General features: G+C 40.5%; 1 protein-coding gene across 3 annotated transcripts; it reads left to right on the top strand.

Annotated features, from left to right (window-relative positions):
* Positions 1–500: 500 nt before the first annotated feature.
* uso1 (USO1 vesicle transport factor) lies at positions 501–16464 on the top strand. 3 transcript variants are annotated; one of them, XM_080520239.1, is made up of 27 exons: positions 501–719; positions 2156–2242; positions 3179–3243; positions 3490–3566; positions 3812–3823; positions 4134–4187; positions 5154–5254; positions 5351–5453; positions 5601–5656; positions 5882–6002; positions 6338–6516; positions 6610–6750; positions 6950–7038; positions 7132–7286; positions 7367–7572; positions 7684–7704; positions 10036–10146; positions 10508–10626; positions 10879–11060; positions 11151–11272; positions 11374–11512; positions 11860–12026; positions 12368–12433; positions 13128–13226; positions 13319–13423; positions 13519–13734; positions 14205–15101. In XM_080520239.1, the coding sequence occupies exons 1-27, from the start codon at positions 654–656 to the stop codon at positions 14274–14276; spliced, it is 2931 nt and encodes a 976-aa protein (XP_080376365.1). In that variant the 5' UTR covers positions 501–653; the 3' UTR covers positions 14277–15101. The 3 variants fall into 3 exon arrangements, 2 of the variants coding, with proteins under 2 accessions (XP_080376365.1, XP_080376364.1); XR_013937179.1 differs by lacking the exons at positions 501–719; positions 2156–2242; positions 3179–3243; positions 3490–3566 and adding exons at positions 15380–15426; positions 16201–16464 and having other exon boundaries at positions 3683–4187; positions 14205–14290; XM_080520238.1 differs by lacking the exons at positions 501–719; positions 2156–2242; positions 3179–3243; positions 3490–3566; positions 7684–7704 and having other exon boundaries at positions 3683–4187.
* Positions 16465–17177: the final 713 nt, after the last annotated feature.

Raw genomic sequence — 17177 nt, 5'->3', positions numbered from 1 at the left:
GGATGGATGGATGGATGGATGGATCAATTAATGAGAAATTTGATTAATTTACCCCTAGGGTTATGACATGGATAGAATGAGTACTATAGAAGATGAAATCTTTTTTTTTTTACCCACCCAAAAAAACATTTTCTCACATTTAATTTTCAATCAATAATGATTAACAATTTAAATCTTACCAAAAAAGTAATGTGCGGTCTGACCAAATCACAGGCAACTTATACACTGTATGGATTTGACCTGAGATGATCCTCAAGTTAAAAGTGTGATCATAGAAATTGTAAATTAAAGAGTATAAGAGAAAATGAAACAAATACCAATAGAAAGACATAGAATATGGTGCTGTGGATTTCTGTGATGATTTGTTAAGGTTATTTGGGTTAATGACGACGCGATCAGTTTCCTGGCCCTTTAAATGAGCAGCTCGTGGCCTGTTGGTCGGCCACGTATCGCCACGTTTGCGCGCATGCGCAGAGCCCTCGCAGTTGTGTTCCGGGGTCGGTCTGTGTACACTGTTAAAATAAAATCACCATTGTGCGCTTGTTTACCTTACTTTTGACATATTCATTGTCCTGGCCACTGAGCGACTGATACGTAGTTTCGTCTGAAGGGAGAGACGCGTTGAACACGGCACCGAGAGGACGTCTGTAGCGATGAACTTCTTCAGGGGAGTGATGGGCGGGCAGGCAGCCGGGCCGCAGCCGTCAGGAGCGGAGACGGTAGGAGAGCAACACCGCGGCTAGCCGCAGCTAACGCACGACTCGGCGCTGCCAGGCAAACCGAGAGCACACGGCCTCACGAAAACACCCGCGTCAACTGCTGGTTGTTGTGTGTATCTCTAAATAAAACCCACCCAGGATAGTCTAAAGACCGCAGGGCCTTCCTGAATGAGGGTAAAACGGCTAGTCGACATGCTAATTAGCTCGAAGCTGTCAGCAGGAGTTTTAACTGTCAACCTGCGGCCACATTGAATGAAGAAACGAATAAAAGCTGATTAATTCATTACTACTGTCAACTCCCCGTTGATCACGATCCACTTCAAATTACTCTCAATAATAGATACTTATCAAATTGACCTAAACCACGAGCAATGCTGTATATGTATGGGATTTATATATTTATATATATATTTACACACACACACACACACACACACACACACACACACACACACACACTTGGCTATGAATTACCTACACAGTGTCAAAGAGTGTATAACACACCCCTGTCGCGTGGTGTATCCGTTTGTGCATCAGGACTCTGGACACGTTGCTTTGCTGATAATGCAGGAGACAGGGCCACATGAACACATCTCAGTCTTTAGGAGTTCCTGGTTTTCTGCAGGTTTCACTAAATAATAAATATGATCTGAATGTTGTGCAGATTGCAGAAAACAGTCCGCAGAAAACAAGTCTAGCAAGGTGAGCTTTGTCTTTATCCTTAGGGTTGCCAGAATAGTACAGCTGAATGCAGCTTTTTGAGTCTGTTTATAACAATTACACACATTTCTTATTAGTTGATTCTCATTTTGATTTCTTACTGAAACACTATAGTGACTCTGGCTATTACTTTAAGCATTATGTTAGAACTGTATTTCAGTTTTGGCTGTGGCAAGCATCATAATTAAAGGAAATGGTGTGGTTAAAGTAAGTATCACCCATCAATGATTATATTACTACAAGGAATTGGTTAAAAACAGTTATAGATTAAAGTAGCAGCAATGTTTGCTTTCTGTTCACTGTATCTGTAAAGCACATAACCTTTGTTTTCCCTTCAAAACTCAGTGACACTAAATTTTACTTCCTGCTGCATGTATGTTTGTATCTCAGTGTTCTATAAAGGGAAAATCAAAGGAAGAATTTAATGCATCTTAATAAAAAGCCTCACATGTTCTCAATGTTGTATCACCACTGCTCAGATACTTTTTGACTTCTTTTTTTTAGGTTTGAGGTTAAAAATTGCTGCGATCGTCTGATTATCGCAAAAATATAGAATTTGCCAGAGAAAAGAACACGACAACTTGTGCTGTATGTTTCCATGTACAAATTACGTTTTAAAAAAATGACGCAAAATCATCAGAAATCTCAACTAACAAATGATTGACTTCCTATGTATATCATGAGAAAAACTACATGATAGTTTTTTTTCTTCCCAGATCCAGAAGTTGTGTGACCGGGTTGCCTCCTCAACGCTCCTGGAAGACCGCAGAGATGCTGTCCGGGCTCTTAAGTCCCTCTCTAAGGTAGTTTTGTGTAGGAAACCTTTGCAAATAAGTCCATTTGAATTGCAGTCATATCTTGTCCTATCTGTGAATCTTTGCTCCTAAAGGTTAAAATGTAGACATATTGTTGAAAGTTTGTTTTGAAGGATCTTTAAAAAATCCGATTCCTTGTGTCTATTTTAGGAATGTTCTGATATTTAGTTTTTCATGTTGATGAAAGTGTGAATAAGTTGGTATAATGATAATTTTGAATGAAAAGTGAACCTTCTAAATAAAACACTAGTTTATTTCACGGGATTGGGGTTAGGTGGTTTCAGTTTTATCATGTGCGCCTAAAAGTAGCTGTGTTTGTGTTTGTTTGTGTTTGTGTTTGTGTGTGTGTGTGTGTGTGTGTGTGTGTGTGTGTGTGTGTGTGTGTGTGTGTGTGTGTGTGTGTGTGTGTGTGTGTGTGTGTGTGTGTGTGTGTGTGTGTGTGTGTGTGTGTGTGTGTGTGTGTGTGTGAGTGAGCAGCTGCTAACAGATAAGAAAAAAACTGATTTTAATCCTGGTGCAATTAAATGTAAAAAAAAACCAACAACTGCAAGCTTTTCTAGTTTTTTTTCCCCTCCTATTTGTCATTGTTATAGATAGATAAATAGATTGATAAAAAAAATTCTTTAGCGGTATTTTGTTCCATCAAATAGCTGAGAGCTCCAGGCTGTTGCTGAACAGTTGTTGCCAGCTGTCCTGTCAACCATGAATAACAAGTTTACTTGGCTTGAAAAAGGGGTTTAGGAGCCACAGGGTTACAGATGATAAGGGCGAGTCAGTGTTGGTGTGAAACACACTTCCTGTATTTGTAAAGGAACGGCTTTCGTTCAGAGTTTAGTTATTCTTCGTGCACATTCATTGGTAATCCTTTATTTTGGGCTGTGGCCACAAGACATGGCCATTCTCATGAGTTATTATCATTTGCAGAAATATCGCATGGAAGTTGGCACACAGGCGATGGATCACTTGATCACCATACTACAAACTGACAGGTACATTGATCTTATTTTGTGTAAATGACATTTTAGCTTTTATGTTTTGTACCACGTTAAAAGAAGAAGCGCAAAACGTGTTTGGATTGAATTTGAATGCATTATAACAGATGTTATTGATACCATTGTATTGATTTTGAATTCCTTTTCTTAGGTGTGTTTAATTCAAATTATTCTGTGGCTTTTCTAGAAAATGTTTAGTAATCACGCTTGTTTATACTCTGATTTTTCCTCCAAATGTAACAGATCTGACTCTGAAATCCTCGGCTATGCATTGGACACACTTTACAACATCATCTGCAATGATGAGGAGGAAGAACAAGGTATGGGAAACTTTAAAACATCCCCGATGGAATTCTGGTGACATTTCAAGATCATTTTAACTCCTTTGAGGGTGATTTCTAATAACCGTGAACAATTATATCCGACGGTGTTGCGTTTGTAAAATAATTAAATTAAATTAACTAAACCGCAGTCGGTTTGCATTTATCTCTTCAATACATGGACAATGACTGCTTCATATAAAGACTCTCGTCTCTCTTTTCTCTTCCATGTTTTAACCCTACAGATGAATCAGAAGGTAAAACTCTTTGACTGTGCATGATACCAAACCCTCTGGCCACCAGCAGCACACACAAACTGTAGCTTCACACTGGCTGTTTTATGGAAAGGCAGCCCATTGTTTTTTTGGGTTTTTTTTTCCCACAACTCCTGCATTGGGCAGATGGTAACAAGCTGATAAGTTGTGCGGCTGTATTTTGGTTGTATTCGTGGCTTTTCTTCACAAGAATCAGTCAGCTGATGCTGAACGTCTTCAGAGTGGTTTAATGGATGGATGCTGGCTTTTGGGTGAGGCTGAAAACTTCCTTATTCCCCCACTGCCCCTGCAGATGCTGTAACCCCTCTCCCTGCCTCAGGGAAGCATAAGAATGTGCCCATGCCTGGTCAGTACTGGAAACCAATCATATGTGCACTAGCCACATTAGTACTAGATGACTAACTTCACTAAACCTAGTTGTAGCATAGAAGCAGAAGAAGGTTTTCGGGTGGTGAAAGGACTGCTTCACTAATAACGTGTCACAAACTCCCTCTTTTACTTTCATCAACGCTTCTGTTGCTTTTGTGTTTATGTGTTGGTGCAATTATACTGTGCAGATCTGCAGATAATTCAGAGTAATTCTCCGTTTCAAAAGCTGATTCAGTTTAAAAAAAACAACCAGCCATTCAACACAAGCAACTTTGTGCAGTCTTTTTGTCGATGACAGTGTAAATGTAATATTATCTCATATTGTTTGCTCAGAGTTCGTTTTCACCTCGTCCTGAGTGGAATATCAAATATTTGTTGCTGAATTTACAAGTTTGTGTCTAAACTACGTCTGCTCCCTGCAGTAGTAAACACAATGGGAAAAATCCGTTTGTCTTTATCTCATTTATAATGCAAAGTGAGGTTTGTAATGGCTGTTTCTAAAAAAAAAATATATTTATACCTAAGATTATCTTATGATGGAAAACAAGAAATATAATGTACCGGAACAATTTCCAGTTCTTCCAAATGAAATCAGAACTTCCGACCTGCTCTGATTCGGTGTATCTGTGGAGTAAAATTCATTCTGCAATAACCTTGTTAAATACACTCCTCCATCCAGCTATCGCCCCCTGTTTGTGTGTGTAGCCTCTTGTTGTTCTCCCAAAGGTTTGTTCCCTAAGATTCACCCTGAGCATGTGCTCATTTGTTGGGCACATGCTTGCTTCTTGTAGCAGTCACTAACAGGTCATTTTAGATCACGGCTGTGGGGCTCAGGCTGATCGCTATGAACAAACCAGGTGGCTTTTCCCCACGAGACTAACGACCCCTGCTGCTGAGTTTATTGAAAATGTGACTAAGAACAGCTTCTCATCTACTTTTACAGATGAGAATGCCCAGAAGCAGGCAGATGACCTGGGTATCCAGTTTACAGACAAGTTCATTGAAGACCCGGAGCACATCACCCTGCTGCTCACTCTGTTGGAGGTGCCGAGCCGTTTTCTGGTCCAGCAGCAGAGGTTCTGAGTTGTCGTTGCTGTGTCGACTGTGTCCTCACGCGTTTCTGCGCTCTTTTAAATTCAGGATTTTGACTTCCATGTACGCTGGCCAGGGGTGAAGCTGTTGACCTCTCTCTTGAAAAACCAGTGTGTTCAGGTCCAGGGCATCATTCTGGTCAGCCCCATGGGTAATTTTTGTTTATCTACATCTACTTTAATTAGGACTTTTTTTTTTTTTTCCAGGAAACTGACACTTGTAGTTTAAATTCAACACATTCAGCATTGCCTTTTCACTGCAAACTGATACATGTATTTGTTTGCGTTTCCTTTGGCAGGAGTTTCCAGGCTGATGGACCTTTTGGCAGATTCTAGAGAAGTCATTCGCAATGATGTGAGTCCTTTTTATATCTTAATGAAATATCTTGAAGCCTTTAACATGGACACTATTTGCACTATAGATTCATTGAAATGGACTGTAAGTTGCTCTTGAAAATAAGCTATATATTATTTTGCACTAATTTGCAGCAGCAAACTGTTTGACGTGTGTGAAGACATCAGAAGCGTTAATTGAAGGTCTTTGAGTGTCTAACTTCATGTCCTGTTTTGCCGCTTACAGGGTTTGTTATTGCTTCAACAACTGACTAAAGGCAATGCAGCCATTCAGAAAATTGTGGCATTCGAAAATGCATTTGAGCGTCTCCTCGATATCATCTCAGAGGAGGGCAGCAGTGATGGAGGTTAGAAGACTTTGAAATGTGGAAACGTTTATGTTCTGATATAGATACCTTTTCAAATATTCCATACATTAGAACTGAACAATGCGATTTTTCTCATTAATTTATTGTTATTGTAATATTAATATGACCACTATTTGCAAAAGACTGACTCAAACTACTACAAATTGGTTGTCATGCAAATTCAAAATGACAGAATTTTAAATATGAAAAAAATGTAATTACTATTAACTAATGTTTTATACCCAATGGCCACGGGGCAGAAATCGGAAGCACAAAAATTAAGGAAAGAGGAATGAAAACTGCTCCGCAATAACACAACGGTACTGTCGCTGTAGGTATTGTGGTGGAGGATTGTTTGTTGCTCCTCCTCAACTTGCTGAAGAACAACAGCTCCAACCAGAACTTCTTCAAGGAGGGCTCGTACATCCAGAAGATGAAGCCCTGGTTTGAGGTCGGCGACGACAACTCTGGCTGGTCGGCACAGAAGGTTACCAACCTCCACCTCATGTTGCAGGTAACGGGGCCATGTCTGATATACATTTGAATTTGTGTACAGAATTTAAAGAACTAAAACGAGGTTGTCGTGTGTCAAACATTTTGCTTCCAGCTGGTGCGTGTCATGGTGTCTCCAGTGAACTCCCCCGGAGCTACAGCCAGCTGTCAGAAGTCCATGTACCAGTGTGGCCTGTTGCAGCAGCTGTGCACCATCCTCATGGCCACTGGTGTTCCTGCAGACATCCTCACTGAGGTAATGACAGGCGCCCAAATCAAACAAATTATTTCTATCCGTCAATCATGCTTGTACAGCTTATTTCTTAAAGCTACCATCCGTGGTCGCTACGAAAGTCTATGCGATAAGGGGTTGTTATGGTGATCTGGTTTAGACTGTTGCATATTGTCCGTGACTTCATACCATAGTTCAAAGGTCTCATGCTTCTTTATTTCAGACCATCAACACTGTTTCGGAGGTTATTAGGGGCTCTCAGGTCAACCAGGACTACTTCGCTTCTGTCAATGCTCCTTCAAACCCGCCAAGGTAAAACTAAAAAAGTGTGGATTCATTTATCCAGCGGAGAGATGTTCCTGGAGTAAAGTGGTTGCATAATCTTCCTTCTTTATGTCTCCATAGACCAGCCATTGTGGTGCTGCTGATGTCCATGGTTAACGAAAGACAGCCCTTCGTGCTTCGCTGTGCAGTTCTTTATTGCTTCCAGTGTTTCCTCTACAAAAACCAGAAGGGTCAAGGGGAGATAGTGGCTACCCTGCTGCCCTCCACCATCGATGGTCAGTTTCAATCCATTATGTGCTTTCTCCTACAAATGTGTACATATTGTGTTTTTTAAATCATGTTTTTCTCTCTCCAGCAAACTCCATTTCAGCCGGCCAGCTGCTGTGCGGGGGCCTGTTCTCGGCAGACTCTCTGTCAAACTGGTGTGCTGCTGTGGCTTTGGCTCACGCCCTCCAGGACAACCTCACTCAGAAGGAGCAGCTGCTCAGGGTTCAACTTGCCACCAGCCTGGGCAAGCCTCCCGTCTCTCTGCTGCAACAGTGCACCAACATCCTGTCCCAGGTACCAAGTGAAACAATCACACTTGTAAACCAGGACTATTTCTCACAAGAGGACAAAGTCCGCTGTTTACCACCGTATCAGGAACGGTATCACATTGTTATGGTTTTTCAGGGCGATAAGATCGTCCGGCGGGTGAGTAAAGTGCCGACTGCGTGTGTGTGCGAGTTCTTTTGGTGGCACCTGTCCACTTTTGGCTTGGCATCAGAAATAGGGGCCTCGTTGGCCCGCGTGTTGGGGGATCTGCCTTCTAACTCTTCACTACCCCAATTCCTCTTCAATAACCTGTGGCTCTTACTCAGCTCTTCCTCATTACGGTGACACAAGTGCACTCCTCACAGAGCTGGACACTCTGCGTTCACTTGCGTAGAGCAGTGAGTACAGGAGGGGGGGGCAGCCCAAACAAAGGGACTTACAGTAGCACCTGCTTTAAGTGATTTTATTGTGACAGTCATCATCCCAACGTCCGCTTTGAACTCGGATGTTTGATGTTTCTACTGCAGTCCCTTCAGGGCCAATTCTTGCTGCTGTTGTGGTTTGTTGAGTTCTTCACATGTATTTCCGTACAAGTGGGAGATGATTTAATACATTTTAATATACATAACTTTATATATTTATTTTGGAACCACATGTTTGTGGACTTATTTGCCCAAAGCTTCACCTCCAATCTTTAGTTCCCTGTTAAAGTTTTGTATGACGGGATGAATGGGTGATTTGATTATTTCACCTGTGCAATTGCTTGTGAGAAGTCACACATCTTGTATGATCAATGTTGCTTGTTTGGTTCAGTGTAAAACAAAAACTGCCTCTGTAGCGCGGAGCCGTGTTTTTCCAGTTGTCTGGGACAACAGCACTCTTAAAGATTTCCTGGGACTTTCCACATCTCTTCAAGCATCCTGCTGGTTGCTCGGAGAGTTTCGGTTTCTTTTTGACTGCAAGTGTTTGCTGACGCAACCAAACCTACTCTTTGCTGGTTCATCTTGCTAGAAGACAAGATGTAGTTTATTTTCTTCCACGTTGAGGTCAGAGGGGTCACTTGTGACGAACACAAGCGTCTCATAAAGGAGTGTCAGGATCATTTAAAGAGGAGACAATGGGTTGGATTTTACAAAAAGTCGTTCATAAAGCATTTCCAGAACGTTACGCGTCCTGAAAAGTTTCTTTTGAGTTTATTTCAGAAATGGATCTTCTGTCTTGACCACCAACACATAAATGACGTCCTACGCAGGACTGGCCAGTGTTTGCTTGTGTAACACTTGTGGTCATTTTCCTTTCTTTCTTTCTTTTTGTTTGTTTTTTTCCTCCTCATTTTTGCATTGCGTCATATTTGGAGACAAAAGCTGAAAAGGTGATTTCGTAAGTTGTTGTAGTACTGAATGCTGCTAAGTTTTTTTGTTTTTTGTTTTTTTTTGTTTTTTACCCAAGGCTTCATTGCTCAGATCTCCATGATTACTTCCGTCCCCTCAAGCTGTTTCTCTCCCTTTACGCATGGTGTGGATTAAGTATCATGCACCAGCTACTGTTTCAGTTTTATAAACAATATCTATTTCTGCATCATGTTTTCTTTTAATTTTTACCGTCACACATTCTGACTCCATGTCAACCTTTGTTGTTTTGTTTTTTTCTCTGCGAGTAATTGAGATAATCAAACTCTCTATTGGCATACATTTCCCACAAATGTGTCCTTTGGAAACCAACGATTATTAAGAAAAACAATGCAGGTTGAGCTCCCGTTTAGATTTTTAAAGTTTTTCTCAATTAATATAAGTTTTATGAGATCCTCTCTTGACACCCTCACCCCCCCCAAAAAAAACAACACACATTTAATGGGTTTTGCTTTGCATGTGTTGACAGCTGGAAATGGAAAACACTTTCAGTTGCAAATTCATGTTGCTTTAATTTGCAAGTTTATGAATAAGTTCTTAGAAGAAAAAAGATTGAAAACTGAAAAGAAACAACAACATAAATGATTTAGTGGTTGAAGCCACAATGAAAAAGTGAACAATTTTGCATGCTCTGGGCAATCTTGGCTCATTTTAAGACCTAAATGTTTACATTATTAACTGACATTAACCCAAATAACTGCTGGTTGATGTGAATTGAAGCCTCAGCCGACTCCTTTTCCTTTAGTCACATGTTTTTATATTTGTTGATAACCGACTAGAATATTTGTTTGACATAGTGTTAACCTTCACCTTTTGCAAACCTTTGTGTTGTATGAAAATGTATTGTTATGGTGAAAAACACCACTTGTTGCCCTGCTTTAATTGATATGCACTCTTGAACTAAACTTGATTTATACTTTTTTTCTCTGAGTTATCGTCTAACCTGCTAAACTAGATTTCCCTAAATTCCTACCATAAATACAGTTTTTGAGTGGTATTACCTGACCCCTTGTCAATGTTTGTGCAACTCCTCCTCAAGAGCACATGTTGATTTTTCTTTTGTTGTTAATTTGCTCCACAGGGCAGTAAAGTGCAGACCAGGGTGGGCCTCCTCATGCTGCTGTGTACATGGATCAGCAACTGTCCGATTGCTGTTACACACTTTCTACACAATCAGGAAAATGTTCCTTTTGTATCCTTCAAGCCGTTTAATCCACCAATTTCCATCTTTTACCCGTTAATTTTAATCTTAATGTGACTTTGAAAGCGTAACGTAGGCATGGAGAGATTGATGGGAAATTCACTATTTTCTGCAACAAAATACACCTCAAATGAAATCTACAGTGTTGTATAGAAATATTAACTGGTTATGGATTCTAAAAGGCTAGGCAATAGATTAGTTATGACTACATGCAAGTTCTCATTTAAAAATAAGCAGAGAGTGAAGTGTTGCAGTGACACTTCACTCATAATATACTCTGGGGTTGAAAGCTTCAATTGTTGGGTCTGAAACTGAGCGGCCTTGAGTGAGTCCTTGACTCCGACTCGTCCAGCTCACGGCTCAGATCTCAGAGAACCTGGGGGAGGATGAACGGCTGGTGCAGGGCCTGTGCGCGCTGCTTCTTGGAATTTGCATCTACTATAACGACAACTCACTGGAAAACTACACAAAGTATGTGCTTTTCTAAATGCAACAAAAAGTTATCATGTGTACTGAGATTTACGTTTTGTACTTGGATATTTTCGTATCAGAAATGCATGTTTTGATCGTTATTGTGAAGTAATTGAATAAAGGTAGCGAGTTACTGTTGTCGCTTGGTGAGTTAAAGAAATCATAGCGTCCATTTTCATTTAGCTTGATATGACACTGTCAATGCTGCTTTGTGCCTTTTGTTTCTTTGCTTAATATCGTTTCCCTCTGCAGAGAGAAGTTAAAGCAGCTGATTGAGAAGCGCATCGGAAAGGAAAACTTTGTAGAGAAGCTGGGCTTCATCACCAAGCATGAGCTGTATTCACGGGCAGCTCAAAAGCCACAGCCTGTCTTCCCGTCTCCAGAGCAGATGCTGTTTGACCACGAGTTCACCAAGCTGGTCAAAGAGCTGGAGGGTCAGTGAGAGGCTTATCCACACAGCCAAAGCAGTTCTTCAGTACTGGTTTTACTGCTTTAAAAGCTCTGTCACTCTCTGCTGTTCACAGGTGTGATAACCAAAGCAGTTCACAAGTCCAGCGAGGAGGAGAAGAAGGAGGAGGAGGTGAAAAAGACATTAGAGCAGCACGACAACATAGTAACGCAGTACAAAGAGCTCATCAGAGAGCAGGTAAATAAACGACACACTTATGCACACAGTTGTGTAATTTTCCTCTTTTTTGTTCTGTGCTATTTGTAATAAATTGTTTGTTTTGGTCTTGTGATCCTCAGGATGCTCAGATCCAAGACTTGAAAGAACAGGCAGCTTCAATGACCGCTCAGCACGAACAAATGCAAACTACAGTCGCCCAGCAGCTGTCCCAGATCCAGCAGCACAAAGACCAGTACAACATCCTCAAACTAAAACTAGGTAGGTTCACGTTACCAATCTTATTAATAGTGTTTGTCAGAAATTGAGGTCGAATGACGACAGTTCAGTGCCATCTTGATTTGTCACAGCTGATGTGATAATGTTACTACAGAAAGTCAAATATTTACTTTCGTGGTAGAGTGCACCATAGGCCAGTGTTAGGCAGTCCTTTTTATCTCATTCTGATCTGACTGCAGACTGACAGTTGACAACCGTTTAATGTTTATATCTTTTTCATGAGAGTACTATCTGTTAGTCTGAAAAAAAAACCCGATCTTTACACTGACTTTGATAAATGCAAATGTGGCTTTTCAGCTGATGATTCCTGTTTGTGGTTACACCTCCAGGTAAGGAGAACCAGAGCCAGTCGAACAACCAGGCGGACAGCTCTCAGATGAATGGGCTGCAGACAGAAGAGCTTTCACAGCTGAGAGAGGAGGTCGAGGAGCTGCGCAAGCAACACGCACTCCTTCAGTCGCAAGTCGGTGACAAAGACGCACTTATCAGCAGCCTGGTTAGTAATATGTGCTTTGTGTTCTAAAGCAACGTGTCCCGCGGGCACAATCAACTACAGGAATTCTCCTTTCATGCTGTGATTTTGTTTTTGGGGATTCAGTTTGCCTCCATCTGTGTGACTGGTACAGAGATAGAATAGCAGAACAAATAGTTCAAGCTTTGGCCTCTGGGTCTCCACCAAACTAAACTACCGAATGTCGTGAACGACACTACACTGTATTGTACAACAGCGTACTGGAAGACAATAACGTTTCTCTTGCTTGTGTGTAAAAAGATCTTGCAGTTGGTTTAAAAGTGTAATTGGCTGATATGCATTGTTTTTCCTCTATATATCTGTAGAAGTCGGCATCTGCACAGACAACAGAGGGTTCAGCAGAAGGATCAGAGAACACTAAACTACTTCAGGTAGGACACACTGCTGTGTATGTCACTTTTTTTGTGATAGAAAATCTTCAAGATCGTACGTGTGATTTTCTGTGATTATCTGAACCAAAGTGAAATACCATTTCACTAACAACAATTAAGACAAATGCTTTTAAACTTTTTTTTCTTGCAAATAAATTGGAAAAGGTGGGGTCATGATATAGTCAGGGGTTTCATCGCTTCCTGTGTTAAGAAGAGTTCTTCTTGGTGCACGTAATGAACAGTGACTTAATGTTCATACCAGGGAGGTGACATGTGAGTTCCAGGTGCTGGTCACTGTTAACCAGCTGCTCAGAGACTTTAAAGTGCCGCATCTCCAATGTTTTTAGATGGCAGTGAGGATCATATGCTTTAGGAGGAGCAGAGAGCCACAGTGGGGAACTCATAAAGGCGGGATATCTATGTAAGGGATTCACTAACAACCCCGGAAGCTGTTTGGCTATGCTGTCATTCTTCCAAATATGAGAAACAGCATTTGTTTTCAGAACATAATGATCAGAATCACAGATTTCAATCTCAAACTACTTGTTAGTGAAGTTTATGAATGCTGTATAAAATAAAATCCTCGCCCTTGAGCTTAAAACTACAAGGATGTTTGTGGTTGTCAGATAACAAATGCATGTTTGTCGTCGGTCCATCGTTTATGTGGTTTTGTTGGTACTTGTGCGTTTTGCAGGAGCTGGAGGATTTAAGAAGTCAGCTTCAGTCCCAGTCAGAAGAAATCTCCCAGCTGAAGTCCGAGCGACAAGATCTGCTCAGAAAAGCTGAAGATGTGGTAAAATCCATAATATTATAACAACACTTAACATAGTATTTAAGTGTAAATGCGTTAGTATGTAATGAATCGCCCTCCGTTTGGTTTCCCAGGGATCCGACTCAGTCCCCAGCAATGACGGCTCTTTAGATGTTGCCAAGATGTCAGAACTCGAGAGCCGACTCGCTGCACAGACGTCTCAGACGGAGAGACTGAAGGTGTGTGTGAATATCTGACTCACTGCTCTCTGACGTGCTGAATCCCTCCAACACAGCTTGTCTCCACTCGGCTCCTTTTGCTCTCAATGGTTCAGGAGGAGGCGAAGAGCCTGTCGGAGAGCCGGGCAGAGATGGAGCAGCAGCTCGCTTCAGCCACCAGCACAGTCGCCATCTTGCAGACCGAGAAGACGAAGCTTCAAACGGAGGTCCAGGAGTCCAAGAAGGAGCAGGATGACCTGCTGATGCTTCTGGCAGACCAGGATCAGAAGATCCACAGTCTCAAACAGAGACTCAAAGACCTGGGAGAGACGGTAGAGAAAAATACAACTGAATTTTAACTCGCCATCGAGTTTGAAGCCTAATTTCTCCCTAATTTCTCTGAGTTATTAGAATAATAGGCTGACTGAATGATACCTTTAGGGATGTGGCAGCAGCACCTCGTTCAATGTAAAACTGAAATAATAAACGGGAACTCGTATACACTCTAGTCCAACAAACATTAAAACCTCCCAGCATGTTTTTTCGTTATTGATTTACAATAAACAATCTTATGACTTTAGCAGAGGTCTACCATATCTTAAGATAAGATACGACTTCTCGCTCTCACGGTTCAACGATGTGCCTCCTCTGTTTCTTCCTCATAGTTCCCAGTAGTTTGTGGTTTGTAGTCAAATTGCAGTTTGTCACATTGATATAAACTTTATCACGAACACCTGTTTTCCGTTCACTCAGCTTTGTTCCGTCTGTTTGCTTTAGTTAGACTGTGACACTTTGCTTCCAGGTGGAAGATGAAGACGACCTCGACGCCAGGGACCTGACCGACGAGGACGCGGACGAAGATGACGAGGATTAGTCACATTGGAAGAAGTAGGCAAGGAAAGACTTGGTAGAAACAACAGAGAGATTGAAGACCCCGACTAATATATGGAAACAGTCTCTGTTCTCAGTGGCCATGATGTCTTCATTTTTCCTCACCCAGTCACATCACATGTGTTTGTTCGGTTTCTCTGGATTATTTCTCTTCACTATGAGATTCTTCTTTCTCGGTTTCCAGTGACAGCCAAGAGTTTTGAACCCGTCAGTGCATTCATCTCTGCTCCGTTGGCCATCAGTTTTGATTTTACTGGTCGTGTGTCTATTATGTATTGTCAGAGAGTTTCTAATCGTGTATAAAACAAAAACACGAAAGTAAATTTTTAATATACAAGTTATTCGGAAAATTTAGGGAAGAACGTAGCGACATGCAGCAGTGACACGATTTGGCATTATTTGCTTTTGATCCTTGGCTCAGGCACTTCAAACTGCATCCCCCCCCCCATCCCCCATCACACACTGCTTCTGTCTCCAGTGCACCTGCAGTGTGCCGCCCTGCTCCCCCCCCGAATTGGTCTGCCTTCACACCCAATATCCATTTTCAGTTTTGCGTTGCAGTATTGACACCTGAGTTTTTGCATTTCGCCCTCGATGACTCGATGTGACTGCTCCCTACAATATGCTGCAAAAACACTGACAGTAAACATGTAGAAACAAATATTTTTGCAACCTTTTGTCGAGTTCTGGCATCCAGCTTCTGTATGATATGTTGTAACTTATCAATTTAAGAGCCACCTTGAAATGAATAAAGAGTCTATCTGTATGACTGTATGGAGGATTAATTGTAGATGAATTAAATTTTACTAATTCACTGTGAGAAATATGTGTATATCTGTTCAGTGTAATGGCACTTCAGTCAAATCGTAACACAAAGCCAAGATTTTTAGATGATTTTGGCTCATTTTACTTGACCATCACTCAAATGAAAATGTGCAGCATTGATTGCAATTCATGTAGTCTTCAGTCTTCGACATGAATCGCAATCAATGCCGCATGTCCTAATGGTCCCAGGAAGCGTTTGCTGTCAGAATCTGTTACATGACATGGTATTTAATGTGTTTTTTTTATCTTAAATCACAACAGATTTTTCCAGTTGTATCAGGCCACAACAAACATCAAGGGTTTTGCAGGTATGTGTGTAAATGAATCAGAGAAAAGGCTCTCGCGCTTCACCTTGGAATCTTTCTTCACTGCTCGTTTGAATTTTCTTTTCTTCTTTTAGTCAGACTCATACGAAACACTACAGAGCCCTCTTCTAATTTGAGAGGATGTTTTTCTGTCTGCATTCAAGCACCACTTAATTATTGATCCACATTAGAGACTTCATGAAATTAAAGTTTTATAAAGTTGCCAAATGCGCCATCTGCAGTGCAACAGTGACTCAACTGGCATTGTTGAATAATTTAGGGATGTCCGTATCCTCTTTTAAACCAAATTAAATCCAGGTTTGATATAAAAAAAAAATGAAAAGAAAAATGTAACTTTGTTCCATCATTGGAAAGGTCTCGATATTTTGATATTGATTGTGTTAATCAAATAGATCTATTGGTATTACTCTTTTAGAAAATGGTGTTTCGCTTCAATCAAGACCAAGACTACATCTGGTTTTGGATACAATTAATAAATAAAAAAGGATGGTAGTGGAGATGTTTTCCAATTTTTTTATATAAGTTTTCAAGTATCCTGATTTTTCACAGACATTTTATGTACATAGGCACATTCTATCCACTTACAGCAAGAGCTTATAATATTCAAACATCTTTTCACAGAATTTCACTAACTGATAAGACATGGCATACTCCTTTTCCACTGCTTCCTCTGAAAAGTATTGATTTTACATTTTAAATAAGTTTTTAAATTATATATATGATTATATTTCAATATGAACAACTTTTGTGGGACAGAGAAAATCTGCAATTCTCTTCGCTTCTTGCGTCCACTGCTGCACCTGGAGAAAGATCAGCTCAAGCAGATCGAAGTGGAGCCGTTCAAACTCTCAATCTCCAAGCCAAACCAAAGACTGATCTCTACACGAGCAGAACCTCCAGCAACACTCCAGCAACTGCTCTCTCTTTCCAGACGTTTACACACTGCGGCGAAAAAGGTGATACTCTACACGTATAAACATGATTCATCTCGGCTGTCGGCTTCAAAATGAGCTAATATGATTTGATGAAATGGCAAAATGTCAATTTTTACTTCTATTTATGTTCATTTGGAAATAAAATATTGGCTTGTGATATTTGCAGAGCATTTCTTTCTGGCTTCCTTAAATTCATTGTTTAAACATGAGAACAGGAGTTGTATTTTATGCTGATCCAACACAAAGATTCAACCAAAAAGCAATAAAAAAAACAAACATGAAAAGATATAACATGTTGACATCACTAAATTAGTATCATTTAAGTAAAACATTAACCCATACAGCACTTTAGTTGAAAGACTGGGATAAGAAGAAAGAGGTAAAAGAAAATGAAGATAGAACCAGAAATGGCACCAGTTCTTGAATAAACATGTTTAACAGTCACGTAGCATTGGAATATAATACTTATTTAAATACAAAATGATGACTGTATTGTGGACTATGTCCACATATGTGAGTAAACAAGCCCAGGTCTTTTAAAATTATCTTGGTTTACCCATAAAATTGTACCTGATATTTTTATTTGGTATGATGTCAGTTCTTTCATCCATTTACCAAATGTAGGTGGTAATATATCTTTCCAATGCACAGCAATACATTTGATGTGATGAGAGCAACGCAAATAAATTCAAGTTTTGTTTTTAATAATTGACTTTGATCATAGATACTGTTGGCTCTGTGTGGACGGTTAGTCCAGCAATATGAGTTTGAGACAGGGGCAATTGCAAAACGTATGTA

This window comes from Blennius ocellaris (assembly GCF_963422515.1).
Source record: "Blennius ocellaris genome assembly, chromosome: 3".
NCBI lineage: Eukaryota > Metazoa > Chordata > Actinopteri > Blenniiformes > Blenniidae > Blennius > Blennius ocellaris.
Note: the sequence above shows the minus strand (reverse complement) of the source record. Positions and strands in the feature narration are given on the sequence as shown.

Bases quoted from the DNA above. Each gene is read 5' to 3' on its own strand.
- uso1 (XM_080520239.1), top strand. From the start codon at position 654: ATGAACTTCTTCAGGGGAGTGATGGGCGGGCAGGCAGCCGGGCCGCAG. The intron at 2,243-3,178 runs GTAGTTTTGTGT...TATCATTTGCAG, and splicing joins CTCTTAAGTCCCTCTCTAAG to AAATATCGCATGGAAGTTGG. The intron at 4,188-5,153 runs GTCAGTACTGGA...CTACTTTTACAG, and splicing joins TAAGAATGTGCCCATGCCTG to ATGAGAATGCCCAGAAGCAG.